Source organism: Sinocyclocheilus grahami, unplaced genomic scaffold (genome assembly GCF_001515645.1).
Source record: "Sinocyclocheilus grahami isolate Dianchi unplaced genomic scaffold, SAMN03320097.WGS_v1.1 scaffold9.1, whole genome shotgun sequence".
In the NCBI taxonomy this organism is placed as follows: Eukaryota; Metazoa; Chordata; class Actinopteri; order Cypriniformes; family Cyprinidae; genus Sinocyclocheilus; species Sinocyclocheilus grahami.
Window position 1 is genome coordinate 550,450 of NW_015505188.1, and position 26,277 is coordinate 576,726.

The following is a 26,277-nucleotide window of genomic DNA, read 5'->3' on the forward strand; positions in this document are numbered from 1 at the left end:
GTCTTATTTTTTGAATTGCTTTAAATTATTCACCGTAACCGTGGTGTTTTGGTGGAAATTATTTTGCATTTTTGTACAACAAAGGGGAATGTTATTGTATAATATTTTACTGTTATTGCACATAATCTTCTTCTTCGACAGAGCTATTTTAAACATGACGAGAACATGAAGTTTATTTCCTAGAAACGTTCCACCTCTTGGTCACAGTCAGATGTGTCTAAAATATAAACCCACTTGGGGGCCACATTCCGCCGATTTGATCGGTTTCGGTAATTCAAGAGCACATTAATCTCACGATGACGGAAATGTGCGCTCATTTTACTAGAGCACCGCTTAATGGGTGTCTTGGTTGACTTTCATGGCCGTAAACAAGCTCGCAACGGTGATGTTCGCGAAATAAACAGTTTTAAGAATGAAGCCCAGTGAGTTTGGTCACACCCTTTGGCTTGTCTCGCCCCTCCTGAGGAGGATGAATGTGCAGACAGAGCGCCATGTTGAACGGTGTGGGTGTCACACACACAAGCCCAGCACACTAACACTAGCGCTCACATCAACACACCACCTCGACCGTGTCTTAGAAAATAAAGTTTCTATATCTCTCATAAGAGTAGTGTGTACTTATGCCGGGTGTTACCCCCGGTCATCATCGGCACAGGAGGTTTGGTAAGTGACTGTTTTTGTTTTCTAGTCGCTTCTCTCAGTGTAGCGATATCTCCACCGAGCACCAGACACATTTCGGCTTGAGGTTGAACTAATTCAGGTTGTTTTTACATAGACACATCAATTAAAGTGAATGACTATGATATAGCTCGATTTACTTTGAGGTCTGAGAGGAATTGGAGTGGTATTTGATTAAACTAGCAAGTTAGTCGGCGCATAGCCACAGTTAGCTAGCCTAAATGGCTAACACTTAAACTCACTTTATAGCTTTTAAAGAGTCGGTGTCCTTAAGAAGAAAACACCAAAACCACCACAGTTCGGATGCGCTGAGTCTTACAGCATTTTAACAACATTATATTAGTAAAATAAAATAGTTTAGGTTTTCAAAAGTTCTCATAGTTAACGAAAACTTTCGTCGTGGTTTTTGTAGCTTGCTAGTTGGCAATTAAACCTTAGGTGGAAACGGTCTAAAGTCGTTAATGTTGCTCTATACGTTTTGCATTTTGGTCTCTAAAGGTACATTTTATTAGTTTGGCTGTGCTCAATAAAGTTAGCTCGATACTTTAATACATTTGTAACCGGTTGGCCTTGTTTGGTTAAACTGTTGTTAAGCCTCGTTGGGATTATTTGTGTTTGTGTAACGGAGATATATTTCAACGGAGTTGTAAAATCAGATTTTCTATTCATCTCTGTAATCTTGGTCTATTCAGTATATAAGATGTAAGTGTATTTCGTCTAGCTATCGTATCTTATATAAATATTTCACCACGACTTAACTTTGGTGTAGCCAGTCCTTTCTTAAGATAATCACCACACACTTTCTGCTCTGTTTACATTTATGGTATTGCTAGATTACTTTGTCGTAGGTTTTGTCTGCGAGATTACTGTGTAGTCACAAATCCTTTGCTTAAATTTTTGGTAAAGATGGATTTGTGGTTTGACCAGTTTGTTTTGTTGACACTACAAAGATTGTAGACAGTGGGACCAGACAGAACCGTTTTATCAACATAACAACATGGAGATTTCTCACAGTTCCTCCTTTGATTTCTTGCTGGACACACCAGTGATTGAGGGGAACCCCTGTCTGTTGTTTCTGTGATCAATTTCTGCAGCATCTTCCATCTTTCAGCGTTTTGCTTCCTGTAATTAGACAAACAGAGTCTTTAGAGGACAACACAGCAAGAGCCGATCGTCTGCCTTTATTTAGCCACAGAAGTGGAGTTTACCATTTGTCATGTCTTTTCTTACTGATTTAGTGCTTGAACATACTATAATATTGAAAACATTACATGTTGAGCGATTTCTGTAGTATGTATAGGAAGCAGTTGACTTGAAGTGGCAGAACCGGCTGGTTTACCTGTGAGCAGAATGCAATTCTCACAAGCGCTTGCTTGTATAACATCCACCTTTTTCAGTTCACCCTACAGGCCTGAATTCTATGGAGAAATTCAAGATGTGTGCGTTTTCCCCCAAATTTTCCCTTCTAATTCTTGTAGTGTTTTAGCATGCAAATTATTAACACCTGCTTTTTCTCGCTGCTGGATTCGCTCTGCCACCACACACCCTTCCTTAGCGCTTCAACAATGGATCCTTAAAGACGTGAGACATGCTGGTACTTGCCATGCTCGCTATCTTTTGTTTGGATTGAGTCATATCAGGGTAACCTGACCTTCACAGCTGTGCAGAACTTGCTCTTGGTGTTTCTTATGCAGGATTAGTATTCATTGCATGGGTGTCATGCGGCCGGTCATGGCTTGCGCGTGTCAAATGTTGGAGGAATAGGTCACAGCAATTCCTGTGTGAAGCAAGGTCACTGTGATTTTTGGCTTTTCACTGCTAGTGTTGTATGGCCAATGTAGTGTGTGCGGCTTTTCATTTTGGTGCCTGGATGTAATTTGTGTTAGGGTTATTTTTTTATTCTTGTGAAATTAAAAATAGTCTTTCTCTTCCAGGAAAATGGACCAAAAGTATTGAGGAATTGTGTGCTGCACAGATTGTTGTCCAATCAGATGCTCTCTAGAATGAGAATTCCCCTCCCCCTGTCTAGTAGCGAATCATGACTCATTGATGTGACATAGGCCTAATTAAAAATAATGTTGTACCTAAAGCACCTGTTTCAATAGGAAATGCATCAAAACAGGAAAGAAAACTGTCATTCAAGCCATTTAATGGGGTCTTTGGTTTTTATATGGTAATATTTATTTTAGGGATGCTCAGATCCACCTTTTTCGCCACTGATACCAATTCTGATACCTAGGGTTCGGTATTGGCCGATACCGATACCAGTGAAGTTCCCCCCCCCATTTAAATAAATGTAGAATTTATATATCTCTGTGTGTGGAGCTGATAATCATTCTTTCACAATCTACTAGATACAGACTGCTTCATTATAAAGAAAAATAAAATAAACGATAAATATGAAAAAATATAGGCCTATGTATATTTATAATCTATGACAAAAAATTCTAAACTAGGTTAGTGGATAATTCGGCAGCAAAAGTTATTCTAGAAAAATCAGTGCACAATAATTTTAGAAATCCAAACATTTAGTGAAAAAACAAGATTTTGTGGGGAACAAATAAATATGGTAAAATGTTACACATTGCTATTTGTGTTATAAAATCCATTCATTAAAAACATTCATATATATGTTTAAATATATACTATAAAATATAAATAAATTTATTTTGAATGTATAGCATATTTTTTAATAAGGCGACAACATATGATAGATACGATAGGACAAAACAAATACAGTGTTGAACTGATGAAAATTTCTTATCACGATTATAGTGACCAAAATTATCACGGTTATCAGTATTATCACGGTATTGTTAAAATGTGCTGGAGATGTTCAAAAAGTACCGACACATAAATCACTTCACCAAGTTTTATATTTAAAAATCAACAAACAACAAATAAAATGACTTTTTGTTTGCATAATCACTAAAACAATAACATTACCCATGATGTTCGGATTTTAAATGACAACTTGACTGACATCAGTTTAATAGCATGTTGAAATATCTAATGTAAATGTTCAAATAAAGCTTTGAAAAAGTTTAATAAAAAGGTAAACCTCACATTTCAGCCTTTAAATAAAGATAAGATATAAGTCAAAAATAATAATTGATTAATAAATGATTATATGTATTTTATCTGCTCCATAAGTAATTCTAGATAGCTTATCTGAATTGTTTAAATGTGTAGAATCCACATTAGCTTGTTTTTCATCAACTGGTCAAAATTTACAGCAGGGTATGCAAATTCGGTCCGTTTTTGGCCAGACAGAAACTGTACACAGGCTGAATGTAAATATAAGTCTCTGTAAATCCACTCGCTGACAGCAGGTGGCGCTTATGGAAAAGCTGAATTAGAGCTGTTTCCCGTAACCTCTGTGGACAAAGCAGTATTGCGATTAAGAACACTTCCTTTAGGTATTACATGGAGCGATGATGAAAACAAAATGCCATCGAATCATTTCTGAGGACAGTCAGAACCTTCAGAGGTACATTCATATAATTAATTCATTCATATATTCATTTGTAAAATTCCCTTAGCACTCTTTTAAAACCTCCCAGCTTTTCCGCCCTGTTTTCACTCAAAATGAAACTACTCTGCGTGCTGTGCGCATGTGAGACTGTTAATTAAAACTGTGCTTTATGCTGGACAGTATTTATTTATCGCGAGTTGTTCAAATCGCGGTAATCTAATACGGATTTAATAATTAAAAGATGAAACGGTAATACTAACCGTGGGGAATTTTATCATGATTTATCGTCAAACTGGTAATCGTTACATCCCTACTTCTAACTGTGCTTAACTTAAATGACTAGGTTTTTTTTTTTTTTTTTTTTAAACCTTGGTTTTAACCAAGGTAAAATGAGCTGGCATATAAAAACAGCTCCATTCTCTCTGCTGTTAAAGAGAAAAATATTGTTTGCCAAATATTGAAGGTGATTTCAAGGAGGTATTCAACAGTTCTCAGAATAAGGAAGTTCTGTAGCGATCTGGTGTTGATAAAACACTGCTGATTCCCCAAAATATGTTTATAACAGTATTTCCATGTGGTGCAACAGGAGTACCCGATGCGGATCAGTACTTTGGGACTCTTCTTTGTTGAATCATTTACATCTTTTAAAGTATTGTAGTGTTACTTCAGCCAATTTCCTGGACAGGTTTCATGTCTTCTCGAAGTAGAAAAGAGAGAGCCAGTGCTACTCACAGGACTTGCTATGCTCGGTCTCTGGCGCTGCTTCAAGACCGATCACTGAGACTCCTTAATATTGGCAGGACATTGCCAGACCTGTTCTGTTAGTATGGAGGATGCCATCCTTATACAGACCAGGGCCTGTGTGCTGGCTTCCTGGGCCCCCGTCACAGTGAGAGCCACTGGAGCTTTTTTCCGGTAGTGATACAGTTGCCCTTCTCTTCCTCTGATGTGCTGGGCCTGAACTGGTCATTAAAGCAGCAGATGTTTCATTAGGCCACGGTTGTATTCATGTGTATGTGGGCTTGGAGGAGCGGCAGTGGGGGTTGCTCATAAGGCAGCGCTCTATTGGCTCCTCTGCGGGAGAGCAGGAGTCACATTTCAGTAGCCTTTAATGAATTTATAGGATGGGCTGAGATGTTTTCTTGGCGATTGAAGCATCACGTTGTGCTCCGGACAGGAAGCTTATATTTAGTATGACTTTGATTCTTCATTTGTGCTAGCAGACACGACTGAAGTGTTTGAGTTCAAGCATAGACTGATTTTACATGCCGTACTGTAATGGAGAGCACGGTATGGTGCAATTACTTTTGGGAAATAAGATGTCTTCCCACATGAGTGTTATGTTACTGTAAAAGATGAGTAATAGGAAGCACTTAACTCACTAAGCCGCCCTTCTGTGTGTACACAGTTATGTTTTACTCCACGTGTACCTGGGTGGTATAATGCTTTGTAAAGTGAACAGCTGTGATCCATGTCTCTTTATCTGAACTGTGATATTATCTGAAGGAGCTGCAAGTGCAGTTTGGTAATGGACCGTTAAACTTCTGTATGTACATTGTGCAATTCACCATGTTTATCAACAATCACTTTCTTTTTGCTTAATTTTTTTGGAAAGAAAAACGATCATGATAATCGCTTTTAATGTTTTTATGTGCACTAGATTTCATGTAGTCTAATTGTGCTTAGCAACTATTACTAGCTTCTGGTTTGAACCTTTTCCGTTTCTGTCTGACATTTTGGTTTTGTGTTTCAGGTAATGGAGGAATTCATCGAGCTGGCTTCCTTCACTCTGTGGAAATGGTTTTAGCAGGCGCAGAGTAACACAGAGAAACTGTTCAAACAGAGAACGTGTTTGAACTATTGCTCAACAGACTTCGAGTTTTTTTTACTTTCAATTCTCAAGGATTTTAACACTACACGCCACCATGCCAAGCTCAACTATTCGGAGACAAATGAAAAATGTGGTAAATAACTATTCAGAGCCAGAGAAGAAGGTCAGGGAAGCAACTTCCAATGACCCGTGGGGCCCCTCCAGTTCTCTGATGTCAGAGATCGCAGACCTCACTTACAATGTGGTGGCCTTTTCGGAGATAATGACCATGATTTGGAAGAGGCTGAACGACCATGGAAAGAACTGGCGGCATGTGTACAAGGCCCTGACACTGCTGGACTACCTGATCAAAACGGGCTCTGAGCGAGTGGCCCTGCAGTGCAAAGAGAACATCTTTGCCATACAGACGCTCAAAGATTTCCAGTATATCGATCGGGATGGCAAAGACCAGGGCATCAACGTCAGAGAGAAGTCTAAGCAGCTGGTCGTGCTATTGAAGGATGACGACCGTCTAAAGGGTGAACGCTCTCAGGCTCTGAAGACTAAGGAGCGCATGGCACAGGTGTCCACCAGTGTTGGCAGCAACAATCAGATCAGCTTCGGCCGTGGCTCCAGTCAGCCCAACCTCTCCACCAGTTACTCAGAGGAGTATGGCAAGTCTGAGGGCTCACCTGCATCATATCATGGATGTAAGTTTCTTTAGCTTGTTAACTTGCCAGGCATGAATTCTACACACATTTTCGTGTCAATCTAGGGCTGGACGATATGGCCAAAATTGATATGACGATATATTTTATAACCTCACGTGCATGATGCGCCATTTACGGGGGCTTATTTAAAATGAAAACTCATTCTCTGCCAGCAGGAGGCGCTTTTAGAGTGATACAACTGGTAATGTATATCGAAATATCGGAAATGTGTTTAAAAATCATATCACCGTTATTGAAAAAAATTATATCGCGATACATATTGATATCGAATTATTGTCCAGCCCTATGTCAATCCATGTTCATATATATTGAAAACAATGTGCTGTTACTTTAATTCAGCGCTTGCAGTGCAGCAATAGACTCGGTGTGGAAACGATCTCTGCACTGCTGCAGACGTGCTGCGGGACCGCAACCGTGTGCAGTGAACGCTTTAATCCGTTAACATGAGCACGGAAAAAATATGTACCGCATACGCACTGCAAACTGAGTAATGTGAACCTGGCGTTATGTGTGTGCGCTGCGAGTGTACATGAGTGCACAGTCTTCAGGAGAGCGCGCAAGCGCTGAATGGTTAATCACTGGCAAGAATGAAAAAGTAATTAGTGACGATGTGACACTGCCTCGATTGTGCAAGTGACAATTCCTGTGTCAACTGTGCAGCTCGCTTATACACTCTAAAAAACACTGGGTTAAAAACAACCCAATTTGCATTGTTTTTAACCCAAGGGCTGGGTAAATATAGGACAGAACACGTATGGGGTTAATTTTACCCAGCAAATTGGGTTATTTAACCCATCATAATGGGTTGATTAATTTTTATTATAATATTGCTTATTTGTTTTACTTTATACATGAAATGTTTACAGATTAACTTTAATCCACTAAACTTTTGTAAAATACTCCACACAACCACTGGTTTGCATGATAACTTCCTTTATTTATCATTTACAGCGTTGTTTATCGTTTTTATGTATATACATATTGCCTATTTAAACTCATTTAACAAACATTAAAAGTAAATATTAAACATTAAACGGAAGTAATTCACGTGTAAAGACTGTTTATTCTGTTTCCACCTTAACGGCGCTGGCTCTCGTGCCCGAGCTGGAGTTGTGTTCGGTGGGGAACTGCTCATGGCTGAGACCGCCGCCCTGCGTTTCACTCATAGCCAGAATATACTGCCACTGCCTTCATAACCTGTCCAAAAACAAACAGTAAACAGCTCTGAGGAAATATTTTAACATCCAAAGTATTTGTATTCTGTATCTTTATGAATAAAATCGTTTATTTTATGCAGAGTAGGCCTATCAGGCTTTTCCATCACGCGATAAGACCGATGTTAGGTGATTCACACCGCATGCCTGTATGTTGCTCTGCATGAAATTGAATGATATACAGCACAGTAACGATTTTATATATAAAATAAAATGTACACAAACCTGTATTTTACCGAAGAAATGCATCAATTCGATGGCACTTAGAACTGTTCTCTCCAGAAGAGAATGCAAAATCCCCTCGATAAATAACTCAACCGCTGGGTTACGTCTGACCCAGGATCTGAGTAATACAAAAACTACCAAAACATTGGGTTATGTCTAACCCAGGATCTGAGTAACACTAAAAAACTACCAAAACAATGGGTTGTTACATTTGACCCAGGAGCTGGGTAACACAAAAACTACCCAAACACTGAAAAAATAACCCAAAAAAATGACCCAAATGGCTCAACCCAGCATTTGGGTTAAAGAAATAACCCAGGATTTTTTAGAGTGTAGACAGACACAATGTGTGGTGATTTGAAGCCATTTGTGTATTTTGAGAAAGAAAGAGAGCGTGCGCGGTGATTCACTCACGCTGTTTGTGAAGTTACGTTTCACACAAGGTTTTCAGATTACTTTATAAGTTATTTAATGAAGAAATATGCATTATAGTTATTTCATCCATGCCTACAGAGACTGAGATGGTGGCGCTGCATGTCATGCCAAACCTCTCACGGCAGCGTCATCAGCTTGAGATCTGCCTTTTTAGAGACCACCGATCAAACATCCCAACATGATTATCGGCCGATAGTGATCGGTAGCCGATCAATCGGAGCACCCCTAGCTTATACTTATACAGACTATACAATCAAACGGCATTATAAAATTATGCAATCTTTTTTTTTTTTTTTTTTTTTTAAAGTAGACTTGTTTTTTAAAGTAGACTGTGTTCTAGTATAGCTTAGCATAGCTTATAGCGAAGTCACTCACCCTACACTAGATCATAGCAATCCTTGTGACTTTTTATCAAACATTATGAACAGCAACCCTCTGGAATCCTAAATAGACTCAATTCACTCAGTCTGAACTATTCATTACAGTGGCAACGTATAGTGTTTTAATGGTGGGCATTTGAATTTTGTGGCGATTTAGCTTTGTGAAGGAATTTGCATGCTCGGATTTCATGTGGACCTAGTTAAAACTACTCTTTTAAAAGTATTTTGTATGTTTTTGTAACGCATTAGAAAAGATTTAAACAAAGGAGATGCACTATCATTAAAAGTTTACCATTGTATTAAGACTGGTTTCAGGATCAGGTGTTAGCAAGTACAACGGCTGTTGCTCTGGAACTGAAGCTTTTATAAATGCTACAGGCTACATTATTCTTAAGGACCATATTAAGCCCTTTACCAACAATAAAAGGCTAGTAGCCTGCTGGTCTTTCCCCTTTATGTCTGAAATGTTACTGTTAATGGCAACAACTAAATCTGGGCTTGTTCGGTTGTAAAAGAATCAATTTTGTTGAATTCATTTTGAGAAGCTCTGCACACCTGGAGCTCAGACTGCATGGTGCAAATTCTTTACGCTGCAGACCAGGAAACTGCGTGTGTGCTGTTACCCTGCAGGAGACACATCCTCTGTTGTGCCTCCCTGCAGCACTCAGTGGCTGTACGTCTGCCCCGGACAGCTGCGTGCCGTTCACACCCCACCCCTTTCCCTCAGCTCGTTACAGGAAGACAGAATTCCTGAACTCCCAGAGGTCTTTTGCTCTGCCCTGTGCTTCAAGGAGGAAGCTGCTTATGTCTCTCTCCATTTTTTTTTCCTACTACCCCCTGCCTCTTTTTATACAGTATAAAAAAAGAATTTGACAATCTGCTCGGAGCAAGTCCGCCAGTTTCTTTTAATCACAATTCAAAATCTAACCATTGGAGTCACATTTTTGTGACCTTCTCCTAGTGTCCTTTGTCATCAATTGCATAAACTTGTTAAATTTAGGAGAAGATGAAAAGTGTGTGGGGAGCGTCATAGCATGGAAAACGGTGTAAACAGTCATTAACAAAAAGGAAAAATGGTTAGAAGAAAAGCTGTTTTGTTAACAGTAGTGTTTTGCATTCCTCTGCTAGTTTCCTGGTATTGTTTCTCCAGAAAGTGTAAATGGGCTCTCGGTCACATGATGTAATTCACACATCATCAGACGGAAGAAAATGGATATGGGTGCTAAACATTAAGATGTGGTTTTGTTGGTTTGTGAAATTAATTCAGTGTTGTATGACAAAATCTTTTAATTATAATGATTTTTTGGCATTTAGTTTTCCTGATCTACAACCACAGATTATTCTGTGGTTTGTTATTCTCTGATCATGCTAAAGTAATAGGTATATAGATTTATACAACAGTTCGTTCTGGTTCTCATATTTGATTGGTTGAGAACCGTGAGATATTGTACTGGTACCGCTACTTTCACAATTTTGTATCACTCCGCTTGTTCTAGCCGGGTCTATGTTTTTTTTTTTTATTATTATTATTCACTGAGCTAATCGTAGAGTACGTTAGTTAATATAAGAAGAAACGTCTAGCTTCGCGGTCTCTCTCTCATTTGGATGCACGTCTTGCCGCATTGTTTCTCTCTTATAACCTCATTATTTCTCACTAATAACCTAACTGAAGCAGCACATGCCCTTGATACCAATTCTAAAAGTGACGCATGTTTAATTGTCAACTTCAGCTTTGAATCCGTGGCGGAAGGAAGTAGGTTCCGCACACAAGAGGGTTTTATTAGGCACTCCGGTGTTTCTCGTTTAATTACACACATGTTCCGTCGAACTGTTGTATAAACGCAATATCACTCTAGTACTCGGGCGATACCTCTGGCCTAATCACAGCCATGCTGATATAGAGCCGGTATCGCTCTCGTACTCGAGTGATATTGCTCATTTATATTTGTAATATTATCTCTCATTTTTGTTTATCCATTTGAAAGTCTATTAATCACTATTTTCAAGCTTTAAAGTACAAACAAAAACATTGTAAAAGTGAATAGAGAATATGAATTTTTAAACCAGAGCAGTTTAAACCAAGTTCTGAAGAGACACTGTCGCTTTATATGAGCAGATTTCATGTATGCTTTTATTTGTATATAAACATCAATGCGCATACATAGATCTCATCTAATATGGTAAACATTAACTCAAACGTGATTGTTGTCCTGCCAAATTAAAAAAATTAATGCTAAAATTATTTGGCACTTATCTATGTCATTGCATGCCTTTGTTTTTACTCGTCAACCAATGAAAGAACATTTTGACAGTGTAATTTGGAGACAGTGGTATTGTCCACTTTCAAGGCATTGCGAGTTCACGTTTTACTGCAGAAGCCGACAAGCGCCCTTGTTGTTTTTGAACAGAAGCCGATAAGTCCATTTTAGTATGAATGGAGTTTACAGTTTAGCTGTATTCAGGTCAGGTGACAAGGCTACTTTAGCTTTTATCGCTTTTCCACTGCATGGTATGACTCGGCACGGTTCAGTACGGCTTGGCTCGGTTTGCGTTTCCAGTGCAGTTTAGTACCGCTTTAGAGTGGGCGGGATTATTCACATGTCGTTTTAGTTGCGCCGCCTCTACTGCCGCGACTCCTGAAAAACTTTTTTTCATTCCGCGTCACCCCATCAAGCTCTCACTGGGTCCGCTCCTCTGCTATCAACGAGAGGAACGTCTGTACTTCCTCAACAGACCACGAAACAACCACTTTTTTGGTTGTTAAGAAAGGTGCACTCGTTCAAAACAGTTGTGTTCGATCCTTCGCTGGCTGTGCATTTTTATGTCTAGTGGGTCTGTTGTGTCTCGTGTTGCAAGTTCAGTGACGCAGGTAGTGACGATTCTCTCCGGCCAATCAGTGATCAGCAGTTTGTGTCACGTTTTGGTAATGGTACGGTTCGCTTGGAACCTCAACCGAGGTGGTACTGAAAAAAGTACCAGGTACTGTACCCAGTGGAAAACCCCCCCAGAAGTGAACTGTACCGAACCGTACCGTGCCGTACCATGCAGTGGAAAAGCGCCATTTGAAAAGACGTGCTAGCTGAGAGGAGTTTCATCAAAGCTGACTAAAAGTGATCGAGGATGGATAATTTCGACAAACTTAATGAACCTGTGATATCTTCTTCAGGGTGAAAAAAGCTAAAACGTTTTCACAGAACCTTGCAAAAGCAGCGAGTTACAATGGTGACGGAAATGCTCCGTGTATTGCGTATAATCACATCCATACAGTTTATGATTACAACATTTGTCAGGCATCTACATTGTCATCTGATGAGATTACAAAGACTAAACAAGATCTAAAACATGAAATGTGGAGTTATCTGCTTTTGCCAAAAAACGACTGTTGGAGTTGTCTGCTTTTGCTATAAAACAAAATTCTAATATGTAAAAAAAAAAAAAACATACTTTCAATGAACTTTAATTTTGAAAATTACCTGTATTTTAAGTTATTATTACTTAATCAAACCAACCCAACTGCAGTTTGATCACCCCCTGCTGGCCTCACTAACACCTCTTCCAACAGCAGCCTAGTTTTCCCAGGAGGTCTCCCATCCAGGTACTGACCAGGCTCAACCTTGCTTAGATTCAGTGGGCAACCAGTCTTGGGCTGCAGGGTGATATGGCTTTGGCTAATGAATAAATGAACTCTTCATATCCATTTCAAGCACAGTATACAATTTTGCCATCAATTATCACAAAATCCTTTGCAGTTTTACATTGCAATCTTTAAGGCATTCTTGAAATTTGTGATAATCCTGTGGTGTGAAATGCAAAATTCCATGTAAAACATTTTTTTAATGTGTTGTCCATGCTAGTGCTGTGTTTGATACATCGATACGACGATGTATCGTCACAGAGATTTGACGATACGAGTATGATATTGTGGCCCGTGTGCAGCGGTGGACCGCGCTTAATTTGAATACAAGAATAACGTTTAAAATTGAGCAGAAAAGTGTGAGGGTTCTAAAAAATAATGATTAGAGGATAATATATAAACTATAACAAGGTTTAATCTGGCCACAGAGGAACACAACTGGGTTGCCTGATATAAAGAGACGTAATCCCTGAAACAGAGCTTCCCACTTGCGCAATATGGATATATCTGCTAAGTGTGCTACTTTGTCAACCTCGCAACCATGTGCACGTGCTCTCTCTCCACTGTGGATAAACGCGCTTGCTTTCTGAAAACACCGGTTTTAGCTTGCAGTTTAGCGATCTCCACTTCGATATTCTATTCTCAGAAAAGTTTAATTCATCAAGTGTTCATTTATGAGCGAGAGAGTGAGAGAGGGGTCTTTGTATGTATGAATTAACACCGTTTTGAGGTGTTTCTCTATTAACGGTGAAGCTGTGGCTTTAATTCCTTTAGAAACAATGATGTTACCAGCTCCTTGTTGAGAAAGATAATGTAGCTCTTGAGCGATTAAGCTATTTAATTGATAAAATTGCAAGGCAGAGCTAAAAAGTTTGTTCTTGAATGTCTGAGTGCGCACGCAGCGTGATCTGTGTGAGTGACTGAGTGTGTGTGTGTGCGCGTTAGATACAGAAGACAGCGCATTAGTTTAGAACTCTTCTAATTTTTATTTTTTAAACGTAGAGAGTGTGTTAATTTGTGCAATGATAACCTACCAGCAATGTGTAAATTATTTTTTTTTACAAATATATTAGAATGAGTACATTACAATATATATTTATTAGAACGAGTACGTTATTATTTATGGGCTTAAAAACAAGATGCAAAAAATCTGAATATTGTACCTGGTGGGGAGTGCCCAAAGTAAACATGAAATTAATGCCATTACCTATATTGTACTGTGGTACAGTTATGGAGGCCCTTCATAATGCAGAGGTCAACTGGCTGCTCTGCCAATAGTTAGAAATGACACTATAGTATGCAGTGTTTAATAAACAGCTGTTTTACTCAATTCTGCTGATACGCATGAAAGATCATGATACGCATCGTATCGTGGCCTCTGTATCGTGATACGCATCGTATCGTGGCCTCTGTATCGTGATACGTATCGTATCGTTGCTTTGCTAGTGATACACAGCCCTAGTCCATGCAGATCATGATTCCCATTAATCAAGAGACTGCTTTAATGTTTTTTTTAATTGAATTATGTCGGCTAATCTTTTTAAGTCTAAAACCAAGTCTAAAACCTTGATGTTGAAAAAATCAGTGTCCATTTAATTTAGTAGTAATAACTCACATGCTGTCAACAAGTGTATTACTCTTCTAGTCAAGTGAGTTGAAATATGACTGTACTGCTTATGAAACAGCTGATGGAAAACCTCTAAAACCTTTTTAGTTTCTAAATTAGAAACCTCTTCGTATTAAGTCATTATCAGATGTCAAAACAAGCATTTTCCCCCCTTCTGCACACCTTCTGTATTGTTTTTGTTATTGAATCGGAATTGTCGTTTTAAGGTGTCCGGAACATGTTTTAAGCTTTTGCTTACACTGAAAACACCCCCATTATCAGTTTCATGCATAAAAAGCTCATTGTGTTGGTGAACTGTGTGTGAGACATCACACAGGTGCACATAACCAAGAGAAAGTATTTAAAGCTGCATAACAGTGAAATGTCAAGCTGCTTACTATTACTTTTTTTAAATGCTAAGTTTTGTTTGGAGCAGTGAATGACACCCTCTTGGCTAAAGGATACAGCAAATTAAACAAATAGCCAAGGAAAATCTTGACCTTGTTTAAAATAGATTCTGGATGACTGGATCAGCCAACATAATCCAGCCAAACTTTGCTCATGCCTCCAAACTCCAAAAACATTGGTCTTAAACCATCATTAATATTTGTTGAATGACTTTGAAAAATAATGTGACACCAGTTATTTTCTTTGAACAGAGTCTTGGCCACATTTTGAAATATATTTCAGAATATAACCATTGGACTACATAGTTAAACACTTAACTATTAGTTAAACAACCAGCTTTGTTTCAGACGATAACAGCCATAGATGCTGGTGTGGCAATAAATAAATAATGGCTGCAGTTTGTTTGTGCGTAGCCGCAATGTCAGCATATTTGATGAAGAGAACCAGATTTATCAATGAAATATTCTTGGTCTCAGCCCCACACAGATGGACAAGAAGTCCATTAGTTGTGCCGGTTCAGGCTATTTATTGAGACAGTCCGTTCACTGATTGTCTGGTTGCATACAAACATGCAAGGCACTTTTTGGTCTGGCTGGCTCTAATCAGATTGGTTGCTTTACATGTCAGCCAGTCTCATAACTGACTATATTTGTGGTTATTGGCCAGAATAAGCTTTAAAAACCTCTTATGCTAATAATAACAAATATTTTTCAATGAGTCTATGAATGAAAAAATCAACCTTGCTATTTAAATGATTCTGAGAAATTGACGTTGAACCATGCAGTTGGCATATGAGTCATATTTCCATTTTAGCCCAGTAAAAGTGGTGTGGTGTGGACTGGAAGCACTTGTGATGTCATCTGTGATCTCACCAAAGCTCCACACCCACGCTACCTCATTTCCCCTGTTCGCCGCTACTGCTTTTCCCACTAACCCAAGCCCTTTGGTCGTAATTTCTAGTCCCTTCGGGTATAGAAACCGGGAAGCTTGTGTTTCAAAAGGCACTGAGATTCTCCAGGTCCAGTGTTTCTGATCGTTACTGAAGCGATACATCAAGACTAGGCCTAATGGCTGTCAGAGATCTTATGGATTACAGACAAGCAGTCTATTGATTGATGCTGCTTACAAAAAAACACCTAGAGTAATGGGGGCGACTTAAAACATCAGAGCCTTAACTAGGGCTGGGCGATTTGGCAAAAAAATAAAATCTCGAGTTTTTCAGAACGTTTGACCGATTCTCGATTATTAACAATTTTTAACTAGTCAACTTAAAAATGTTACTACAACATGATTCAAATAACTTTTTCTTTATTAACCCTCTAGTTAAAGAAAATTCTATTCTAAGTGCAGTACACATGAAGTTGTCAACATGATGTAAATGTTAAACAAATCACTTGTTAAATATCTTTGCAGAAAATATGCATGAACTACAACTACATCCTGTACAAACGTGTCTTATAGCCTACATGTTATATGTTCAAAAATAATAGGCTACAGTGAAAATGCTTACAAAAAATTCTCAACAGTGAATGTAATTCAAATTCAAAATGACTGCTTTTATACATAGAAAATTCTATTCTAAGTGCAGCACACATGTTGTCAACATGATGTAAATGTTAAACAAATCACTTGTTAAATATCTTTGCAGAAAATATGCATGAACTACAACTATATCCTGTACAAACGTGTCTTATAGCCTACATGGTATATGTTCAGAAATAATAGGCTACAATGAAAATGCTTCAAAAAATTCTCAACAGTCAATGTAATTCAAATTCAAAATGACTGCTTTTATACATAGAATCCGAAAATTGTAAATTTCTAAACTGTGAACTTGTAAATATTTCTGTGCATTCATTTAAACAGTTACACCCCATTCACACGGGCGTCGGCGTTAAGGCTTGACGGAGGGCGTGTCTGAAGCTTTGCGCTTTTGTGATGACAGCCAATCACATCCAGCTTGGACCGCGACACAAAAAAGGCAGCAGTCACGAATCCACAGAAGTAGTAGTTGTTGTTGTTGTGATCAGAAATGGATGCCGATTTAACTGCACTGTTGATTGGTCGTGTTGTTGTCGTTAGTGTACTGCACAAGCTGCACACGCTTAGGCGATTTGAGCTTTTCCTCCATTTTGACGTACCGCTATTCTGTGGTGTTGCACGAACGTGATTGGCTAGTGTCTGCACTAGTATATTTGCATAAAGCGATCTGATTGGTTGACGCCTGCGTTGACGCTTGAAACGTTGAAAGTTTTTCAACTTCTGCCGCGAGCAACGGACCCGCCACGACGAACCCACAATTCAGTTCGGCAACGCTTGATGTTACTCCATTCAAAGTAAATGAGACGCATTAACGCTGGTGCCCCGTGTGAATGGGCTGTTACATTTAGGGGTGCTCCGATTGATCGGCTACCGATCACTATCGGCCGATAATCACGTTGGGTTGTTTGATCGGCGGTCTCTAAAAAGGCTGATCTCAAAAAACTGATCTCAAGCTTATGACGCTGCCGTGAGAGGTTTGGCATGACATGCAACGGCACGTGTCAGTCTCTGTCCGGCACGGGTGAAATCATTATAATGCATATTTCTTCATTAAATAACGTATAAAGTAATTTGAAAACCTTGTGTAAGACGCAATTTCACAAACCGCGTGAGTAAATCACCGTGCGCTCTCTCTCTCTCTCTCTCTCAAAATATGCTAATTACTTCAAATCACCACATCGCGTTTGTCTATAAGCGAGCTGCACACTGCACAGTTTACACAGGAATTGTCACTTGCACAATCGAGGCAGTGTCACATCGTCACTTTAAGTTTATAAATGGCATTACTTTTTCATTCTTGCCAGTGATTAACCATTCAGTGCTCGCACGCTCTCCTGGAGACCGTGCGCTCATGCACACTCGCAGCGCACACACATAATGCCAGGTTCACATTAGTCCGTTTGTAGTGCAAACGTGGTGCATATTTTTTCCGCGCTCATGTTAACGGATTAAAGCGTTCACTGCACACGGTTGCGTTCCGGCAGTGTGTTCCAGTAGCGGCCCGTCTGCAGCAGTGCAGAGATCGTTTCCGCACCGAGTCTATTGCAGCGCTGAATGAAAGTAACAGCGCATTGTTTGCTGTAAATATATACATGGATTGATTACTGATTGGAGTAATTACACCATAAATGCATATTATTAAAGTCTACTGTGTTTCTCAGTCAACACATATGGCTTTTTGGCTAGGTTTAAAGGGAAAGAGCACTTTCACCGCAGGATTGCTTGTAATAAAGATTAGAAATGCAAAAGAAATGGCAGTAGAGCTGACTATTTCTGTCAGTGGTAAATTTGTGATAACGTAAGAAAAGTAGTTTAAATGTTTTGTCACTTGCTTGAGCAACTTAATATATAAATCTAGAAGTAAATGCAAAAGTAAAAAGCATTGAATAATGTGTTGCTTATATTTATTGTGTTTAAACATGTCTGTGAAAGATTGTATTACTGTACTGTGTAAAAAAAAGAATTGCAATGCTGAAAGAATTTTCAGTGACAATGTTTGGATTTGAAATCAAACTAATGGATAAATGTTGTGTTTGTAGTAAACAGCCATGGATCAGTAGTGGACTCCTGTGTGAAAGCTGCTTCCTCTCTCACAAGAGACACCTAAGAGGGGAATTCCCCCCCATTTTCAAAAATGAAATTCAGGCCCTGAATAAATGTCTAAAAATCCTGATTGGAGTATCACTATAAATAATTATAAATTATAAAAAGAAGGTTTTAAAAAGATCGGTGATCGGTATCGGCAGATACTGCTTTCTGTGATCGGTGATCGGCCTCAAAAATCCTGATCGGAGCACCCCTAGTTACATTTCTCTATAATTCTACTTCTGTATATTGTGCATTATTTAATTTTCAGTTTTTCTTATATTAGTGTTATACTCCATCTCTACTGTGTAATTTCTATGTCTGCTGCACTAGTTTGCACAATGTCCATACTTTCTTCTGCACTGGAAGCTCCTGTCACCAAGTAAAATTCCTTGTCTGTGTAAACATACTTGGTTATAAAGCTTTTTCTGACTTCTGAAGGTATAACACCAGTAGACTATTAACAATGAATGTTCTGTGAAAACAATAAACAGCAGTTTTCAGCCTGTCACCTTGATGCAAACATGAAATATTAGACATACAGTAGTAGTTCTTTACAGGTTTTGTTATTTGATTGCGCTACTTTTCCATTGTTTTTCTATGCAAACATGGACGCGTTTGACTATTGCATTAGCATCTCTTGCAGCATCTCATGCATGAAACGGCATTATAAAAACGCAGCGCTCAAATTAAAAGGCGTTCACTCGCATCTTCTTGCATGTTTTTTTCTATTCCACTGTCCATGTTGCATCTTTGTCAAAACAAAAGTGCGTTCTGTGTGAACGGCGCCTCGCGATATGAGCACGTCACTCGTGAGCGGTTAATCACGTGCGCTGACATGCGGTCGGATCGTTCTTTTCTCTTTACTGTTATGATTGGTATATTGTCAAAGTGTCTAATTGTAACATTTGGTTATATTTCTATTAAAAATAGAAAAACAATTTTTTTCCTTTCCTTGATTTCCAAAAAAAAAAAATTACGGCAAAGCATTAAATTCGAATTAATCGATAAAATCGGAAAAATTGCCCAGCCCTAGCCTTAACACAAATGTACAGCTCTTTTTGTCAGACGTGTTATTTGCTTTTAGTTTGTGGTTGCTTTGAGTGTAGTGTTTAGTTTGTGGTTGTTTGAGTGTCCTGCGCTTTTGTATGGTGTTTGGCTCTCAATGGCCTGAGACTGATCCATGTGCTCCGAAATGGCTAGAGATACTTGTGTTTTCCAAATCCAATCAGTATTGAAAGTACTATTGTCCACTGGTTTAACAACAAGCTTATAATCAGTTGGCTGTTGTGATTTACCCAGCTTGGCTTCTTCATTCTAGCCTGGCATGTGCAACACTCTCATGGATTTGATATTCACCATTGCCTCTTTAAATAAGATCTTATTAATTGAGTGACAGACATAAAATGACTGATAAGAGCATTAGTAAGAACATTTTAAGTTGTTCTTTTGTCGTGGCATATGAGTACCTGATAAAACCCGCTCAACAGTAATTGTAATGTGTGCTTGTTGGCTCACCCAAGCCCTGCCTTAAGATAACCCAGTGTGGTAGCAGTGCAGTGCTTGAATGATAATGTCATTGTATGTGTGTTTTGTTTGGTTTTAGCCACATCTCCCAATGCATCTTCAGAGTTGGAGCAAGCCAGACCTCAGACGAGTGGAGAAGAAGAGCTACAGTTGCAACTGGCTCTTGCCATGAGCCGAGAGGCTGCTGAGCAGGTACATCATGTCACTCAATACCACCCTAAAACTGCTGCCTGATGTGACACATCTACAGCTAATTATACGATTTATGATGCTTAATGTACAGTTATGAGAGGGATTTTGGATCAATGAGTTTACATGGTGGGCGGGGCTACCTAGAAGCACAGATGTACATTAAAGAGAGCTTTTTATACAGTGCTATTTCAGGCTTTATTTAAAAAAAAAAAACATTTTCCCTGAAAGTTTAAGCTAGTGTATTTCGCAAGAGCACGATTATAAACCCAATGAGGCTGTAAAAGTGGTCTAGTGAGTATATATGAGTTTACCTGTTTGATGACATGATTAATGTTCCTGACAATTTCTGTAGTCCTGTTTAGCCACTAGTTTGCAACAGCCTTTTTCAAGATATATGAAAGATTCAAAAGAATCACAAGAGGTAGTACTTGCATATGTTAAATAATATAAAATAAAACGTGAAAATATCTTGGGCTTGTGTTAACCACAGAACTTATTTCAGGCATTTAACCAAAATCCAATTCACGTAACCCATTGACTTTTGGGTGATGGAATTTGTTTCCAGGTTTTGGCCTACGAACATACATCACATGGTGTGAGACCTGTTCACGCCATTTGTTTTTCTAAGTCTTAATAATTGGAGAAGATGCTTTGACAGATGCGTGTGCGTCCTCAGCGCAAAAACACTTTCAGTTAACAGTCATATCCTTATGTATAAAGGTCACAAATTCACGCGAGCATTTCCATTTTTGCATAAAGGTCTGTCCTGACAGTCTGTGTTCAATTTTAATCTTTACTGAATGAGTGGCGCGTGCATGCGCGTCAGACAGCCGGAAAACAGACAATTAATAATCAGCGAAAAAACATTAATTGTGCTGAAATATCGGTTGTTGAAAGTTAAATAAAGGTTTAAAGGTCAACATGCAGGCCTTTTCTCACAGCAGCCAGAATAATTAAATGTATCATTTTGATGGCTGATTGTAATCCATGAAGGATTGTGTGTTTATGAAACACATGTGAATGAAACTAAATTATATTCCAGTTATAAATGCGCTTCTGATTACAGATAGCCTGGGATTACAAAGATTTGTATTTTAAAGAAAACCAGTTCGAAGGGAACATAATTTGCTTTTTGGGTTAAAATAATTTCTTAATATGAAATTAGAAGAGTATGACAAATTAGATTAGACTGTGCAGAAATTGAAATCTACATGCTAATACACACTATACTCATAGTCACCAATGCTGATGTTGTTAACATTAATCATTTGAGAATAAAGTATAACAATAATAATTTGAAAGGTTTGATGTGATATGAGCTAACCGATCTCACCGAAATCACCATTGGAGCGAGATTTATGGTAAAGCTTTTTTTCCTCAGTTGGTCAGAACAAACGTGGCAGACTTGTTACTTGTTCAGATGGCAATATATGGTGAAAATTCTTATTTGGGTCATATATTCCAAGACGTAGGCTAGAATCTGTGATTGCAAAGCACAGTAAATATCCACACCGGTGCGGTGACTGACTGCCACACATTCACCCCAAAAAAAGTAGATTCATCCGCACTGGAGCCGTACCGACTCGCAACCCACGCAAGCTAGATACTTCTGCACTCAGCTGCAATTCTAGCTTTTCAAACACAGATGGCGACAAAGAGGCAAAACTTATGGACTGCAGCTTTAAAATAAAACTTCTCTGCACTTTGTTGGAAATAACTTGGCTTGTGATTTTATTTTAGCCAAATCACAGCCGTACGGTCCCACTTGCTGTGTCAGATTGACTGCGGACTTATTTCAGTTATTAATTCTGGTTATTTTCTCGCCTTGTTTTTAATTTGCCCTAATATGCATGAACATCACTCCATAGTTAAAACCATATTGTTCTACCACCCCGACAATCAGCAAGCAATTTCAGAGAATGACTTGCTCTAATGGTTCCCCATTAGCAAAGATCTAGCCACAGTGAATAATCAAATAGTCATTTACGGCATCAAATGTGGAAAAATATTTGACACAGAAGTGGAAATTTAAATTTAAATAATTAGTTAGTGTTTGTTTGTTTATTTAAAGTTACAGCTTTGAAGAACTGATTCAGGAATGAACACATTTGTATATGGTCTTATCAGATACAGATTTACCTTACTGTGCCTCTCAGGCAGCTGCACCCTTTACACATACTAAGCGGTTCACTGTATAATTAGGTAATGGTACGGGTAGGCGATATGGCAAAAAATATCATATCACGTTTTTTTTTCTTCAGGAAATTTACGATTAAAACAATTACGTTCAAAATATCATCTTTTGTGTTCAGCACAAGAAAAAAATTAATACAGGTTTTGGACAAGTGTGTAAACAATGACATAATTTTTATTTTTGGGTGAACTATCCCTTTAATGACAAGAGGCATCATGTTTAGTACTGTTGCTTTAAGTTTTTAAAGCCGTTTTTCTCTCAACTGTTTACTTTCACTCTAGACATAACCGTGTTTTTGACAGTATTAACACAATCAGATGCAAATGATAACTTAGTCCAGTAAACGGGTGCTGTTTGACAGGCTTTTCAGTGTGTGTGTGTGTGTGTGTGCACATGTCAGAGCTCATGTCAGAACGAAATGTTTGAATGAAATGTTTAACCTGCAAGGCTTTAAAGCACATGCAAGTAATATACTTTTGTGATTGAGGATAAGTGCAGTGTCCCGTGAGTGTAACTCTACCGCCGAGTTAACATTTGATGTGAATGTTTGTGGCATTGTACAGTATATTGAGACCGAGGCACCAGAACTGCAACTGACAGAAAGTGCGCTGTAGCACGATACTGCAATATTTCTTCAAAAGCAGATCGTGGAGACATTTTAATCATCCACGATCAAAAATCATGATATCGCACACCCCCAGGTGATAGTAATACAGTTACTCTATGCTGGGAAAATGTTTCATTTCTAATTGCAAGCTGAGGGCTATTTGCATCACATGAAAGCCACTTTCACTGTACTTATATTTCAAATTGGCACGGCGTCAAATAGGAGCCGTCTTCTGGCTCATTTTCTTCTCAATTACTGGTTTCACAAATATACCTAGTTGTACTTTTCTTGCAACGTGGTGCCAGACCAGCAAGAGGATATTGTTTAGGAAGCTTACAAATTAGTGTGGAAGCCATACAACCACACAACTGTCTCACTGGGATTTAAAACCACATCTTACACTTCTTATAAAAGTGATGAAGTGGGGCAGCTGATACAGTAGGAAGTATAATGTTCCTGAAGGCTCTGATTATGCTTGGAGCTTGCTGCTCAAAGAATAATGGGAAGGAATTGTGTGTGCCCTTGGACATCTGGGATGAATTTACAAATGAAAAAAGCAGGCATGTTGGGGAGGGGCTTGTCTGAAAGGGAGGTGCATAGTACTTCCTACATTTCTATCACTATTGGCTCTCTTAAATTTGCCTCTGTGTATAGCTGTCAGAATTCGATAATGGTGATTGTGATTCATTCTGTGAGCTTTATCCCTGTCAGATCCTGATGTAAACTAGGGGTCATTTAAAAAAAATGGACATAATTGTATGAGACAGACAGATGCCCCTGATTTGTGATCATTATGAGGTTAAGGGAACCGTAGCCTTCTATCTATTGAAGTAATGAGGCTTATGGTGAAAGAGCATCACTCATCTTGGCTTTTTCTGCTGGATAAACCATGTCCTTTCTCTTTTCTCTTTGCCTCCTGTGTAAATCATTCATGTATTAGCTTTACACTAAAATGTCCTGTATGTAGAAACATTAGAAATCTTCAGTGATAAGCGTTTTTTGGCTATGCGAAATGTTTTTCTTTAAAGGAGCTTTGCTTGCACTGCCTCATTTAACCCATGTTTGATTGCTGATATTTTCCAGTTTTGGAAGATTTTCACTTGGAGTGTTTATTGAAACAACATTTTATTAAAATAATTGTTCAAATGTGTTGATTTGTAGGTCAAGCCCGACAAAAGATCTCTGTTCTCGCTCCCCTTCAGCTTGGAAGCTTTAATTGTCGTGAATATGGCTCACGAAATACAAAGTTATATACTGCCACAAAATTAACATAGGGACTAGATTACAGCCTATCCTCGGTTGCTTCCCACTGACATATTTTACATTCTTTGCTTCCTTCCTGTCTCCTCTGCCCTTTGAAACTGACCTGTTGAGGAAACAAAGTGCTGGGTGTGTCTCTTGGTTTGCTAACACAGTTCTGAGTCTTGGCTTCAATGTGTAATTGTGTAATCTGCAGATTTTTACATGCCTCAGTAACTGAATTTTGATGCTGAATCATCGTGAATCACAACAACAGGGCTTCATCGTCATAGGACACAGGGTGGCAGGTTCACACTGTGATTCAACAGACGGCATGCACTCCATAATGTGTGTGATATAACATGAATTCTTTCGTGTGTTTCTGTGTGGTTGTTCAGGAGGAGAGGATGCGTCGTGGGGATGACCTGCGGCTCCAGATGGCTCTGGAAGAAAGCCGCAAAAACTCCAACGCAGGGAAAGGGGCCAAGAAGAAGAAAGAGGTAGGTGCAGCCTCTGAGCGCTTCAGCTCATCAGTAGGCCTGAACTGAATCTGTTGCCACACAAAACTCTGCAGAAGTTTTACACATCCCTGACCTCCTGCATGTTCATTTATTAAAAGGACAGTTCACCCAGAAATGAAAATTGTCATCAATTGCTCATCCTTGTGTCGTTCCAAACATGTATGACATTCTTTCTTCTCTAGAACAAAGATATTTTACCTGAATGTTCATTCTTCTCTATTCCATATACAAAAGCATATATTGATCAGGGGCTGCCAAGCTTCAAAACCTAATTAAAGTACTGTATAACAACTGTACTTATGCATCATGTTCAAAGTCTTCGAAAGCCAAGTGTCTGATTGGATGATGCTAGCTAACATAAGAGTAGAGCAGAAATTGTTGTTTTTTTTCTTTACAATCCAGGCAGAAAATGTGAAAAGTTTAGAAAAGTTGTGCAGACTTTTTTTTTCAGTCAACAGTTTGGCTTTATTTTAGGTTAAAATTTATGAATATATGAATTCACCACTGCTCAAACGTTTGGGGTCAGTAAGATTTTTATCTCTTTTGCTCAGCATTTATTTTATCAATAATACAGTAAGAACAGTAATATTGTGAAATAATACAATTAAATTTTTTTTTTCATTTAAATATATTGTAAAGTGTAATTTATTCCTGTGATGCACTTTCAGCATCATTACTCCAGTCTTCAGTGCCACATGATCCTTCAAAGATCATTCTAATATGATTTGATGCTTAAGACACATTTATCATTATCAATGTTGAAAACAGTTGTGCTGCTTAATATTTTTGTGGCAACTGTGATGCACTTGAATATAAATTTTAAAACAGCATTTAACTTTTGTAACATTATCAATGTCTTTACTGTCACATTTGATAGATTCAGTGTTTCCTTGTTGAATAAAAGTATTAATTTCTTTAAAAAGAGTATTACTGACCCCATATTTTTTTAAACCGTAGTGCATATTTAGGGGTTATGAAATTGTCAGCTTTTTGCCTTCATTAGTTCTTTTTAAATGGTCGTGTGGTGTGACAATTACATTAAGTTAAAATATTCCATGTAGTCTCTCAATCAATGAGCTCGTAAAAGCTGCTGCATAATAATTCTAAAAGAATTGGCAATTCCACAAGAAAATACCTGAAAATGTTAATACTACTATAAGCTAAATAATGCCACCAGAAAACAATTTCATTAATCTATTCAATTAAATTATTTTTCCCTTTCTTTGCTTGCGGACCTGTTTATTCATAATGTGAGAGTTTATGTTCAGATCAACTACTGCGTTCTTATTCACTAAAGCAGATGTGATTGCTTTGGGTAGTGAGATATCTGTGGACACTAATCTCAAATGTTGTGTGTGCAGCCTCCACAGTCATCTCTGATGGATCTGATGGACACGGTTCCTGAGGGCCCTGCCGATCAAGCATCGGACCCTTGGGGAGCAGGAGCAGGAGCTGCAGCTGCAGCATCAGGCCCTGCCTCAGACCCCTGGCAGTCCTACGGTAATCACAAAAACTCACAAAATAGGGCTGGACAATATAAATTAGATTGTAAATAGCATGATGATTATAAAGCACTTTTGATTGGCCATTATGTTTCCTAAAGACTGTGTCAATAGACTTGTTTCGCTATCCTTCCTGGTCTTGTGACCATTTCAATTTTTACATTTAGGCATCTGCTTAGCAGCAGTGAAATGGATTGAATGTTTCCTCTGGAGGGGAAAAAATCACCCTTTTAAACCATTTTGGAGAAAATGCATAAATATTGTGATATATA

The 26,277-nt window shown here is 38.5% G+C and overlaps 1 protein-coding gene across 2 annotated transcripts in view; it reads left to right on the forward strand.

Moving 5' to 3' along the window:
* The first annotated feature begins 488 nt into the window (after window positions 1-488).
* Window positions 489-26,277, forward strand: part of epn2 (epsin 2) — a 31,436-nt gene continuing 5,647 nt past the window's right edge. Inside the window, exons 1-5 of one of the 2 annotated variants that reach the window (XM_016280831.1) lie at window positions 489-663; window positions 5,907-6,673; window positions 19,830-19,942; window positions 24,381-24,482; window positions 25,865-26,003. In XM_016280831.1, coding sequence (XP_016136317.1) covers window positions 6,079-6,673; window positions 19,830-19,942; window positions 24,381-24,482; window positions 25,865-26,003 — 949 coding nt within the window. In that variant the 5' untranslated portion in view covers window positions 489-663; window positions 5,907-6,078. The remainder of the gene's footprint in view (window positions 664-5,906; window positions 6,674-19,829; window positions 19,943-24,380; window positions 24,483-25,864; window positions 26,004-26,277) is intronic. The other variant, XM_016280840.1, reaches the window with a different exon arrangement.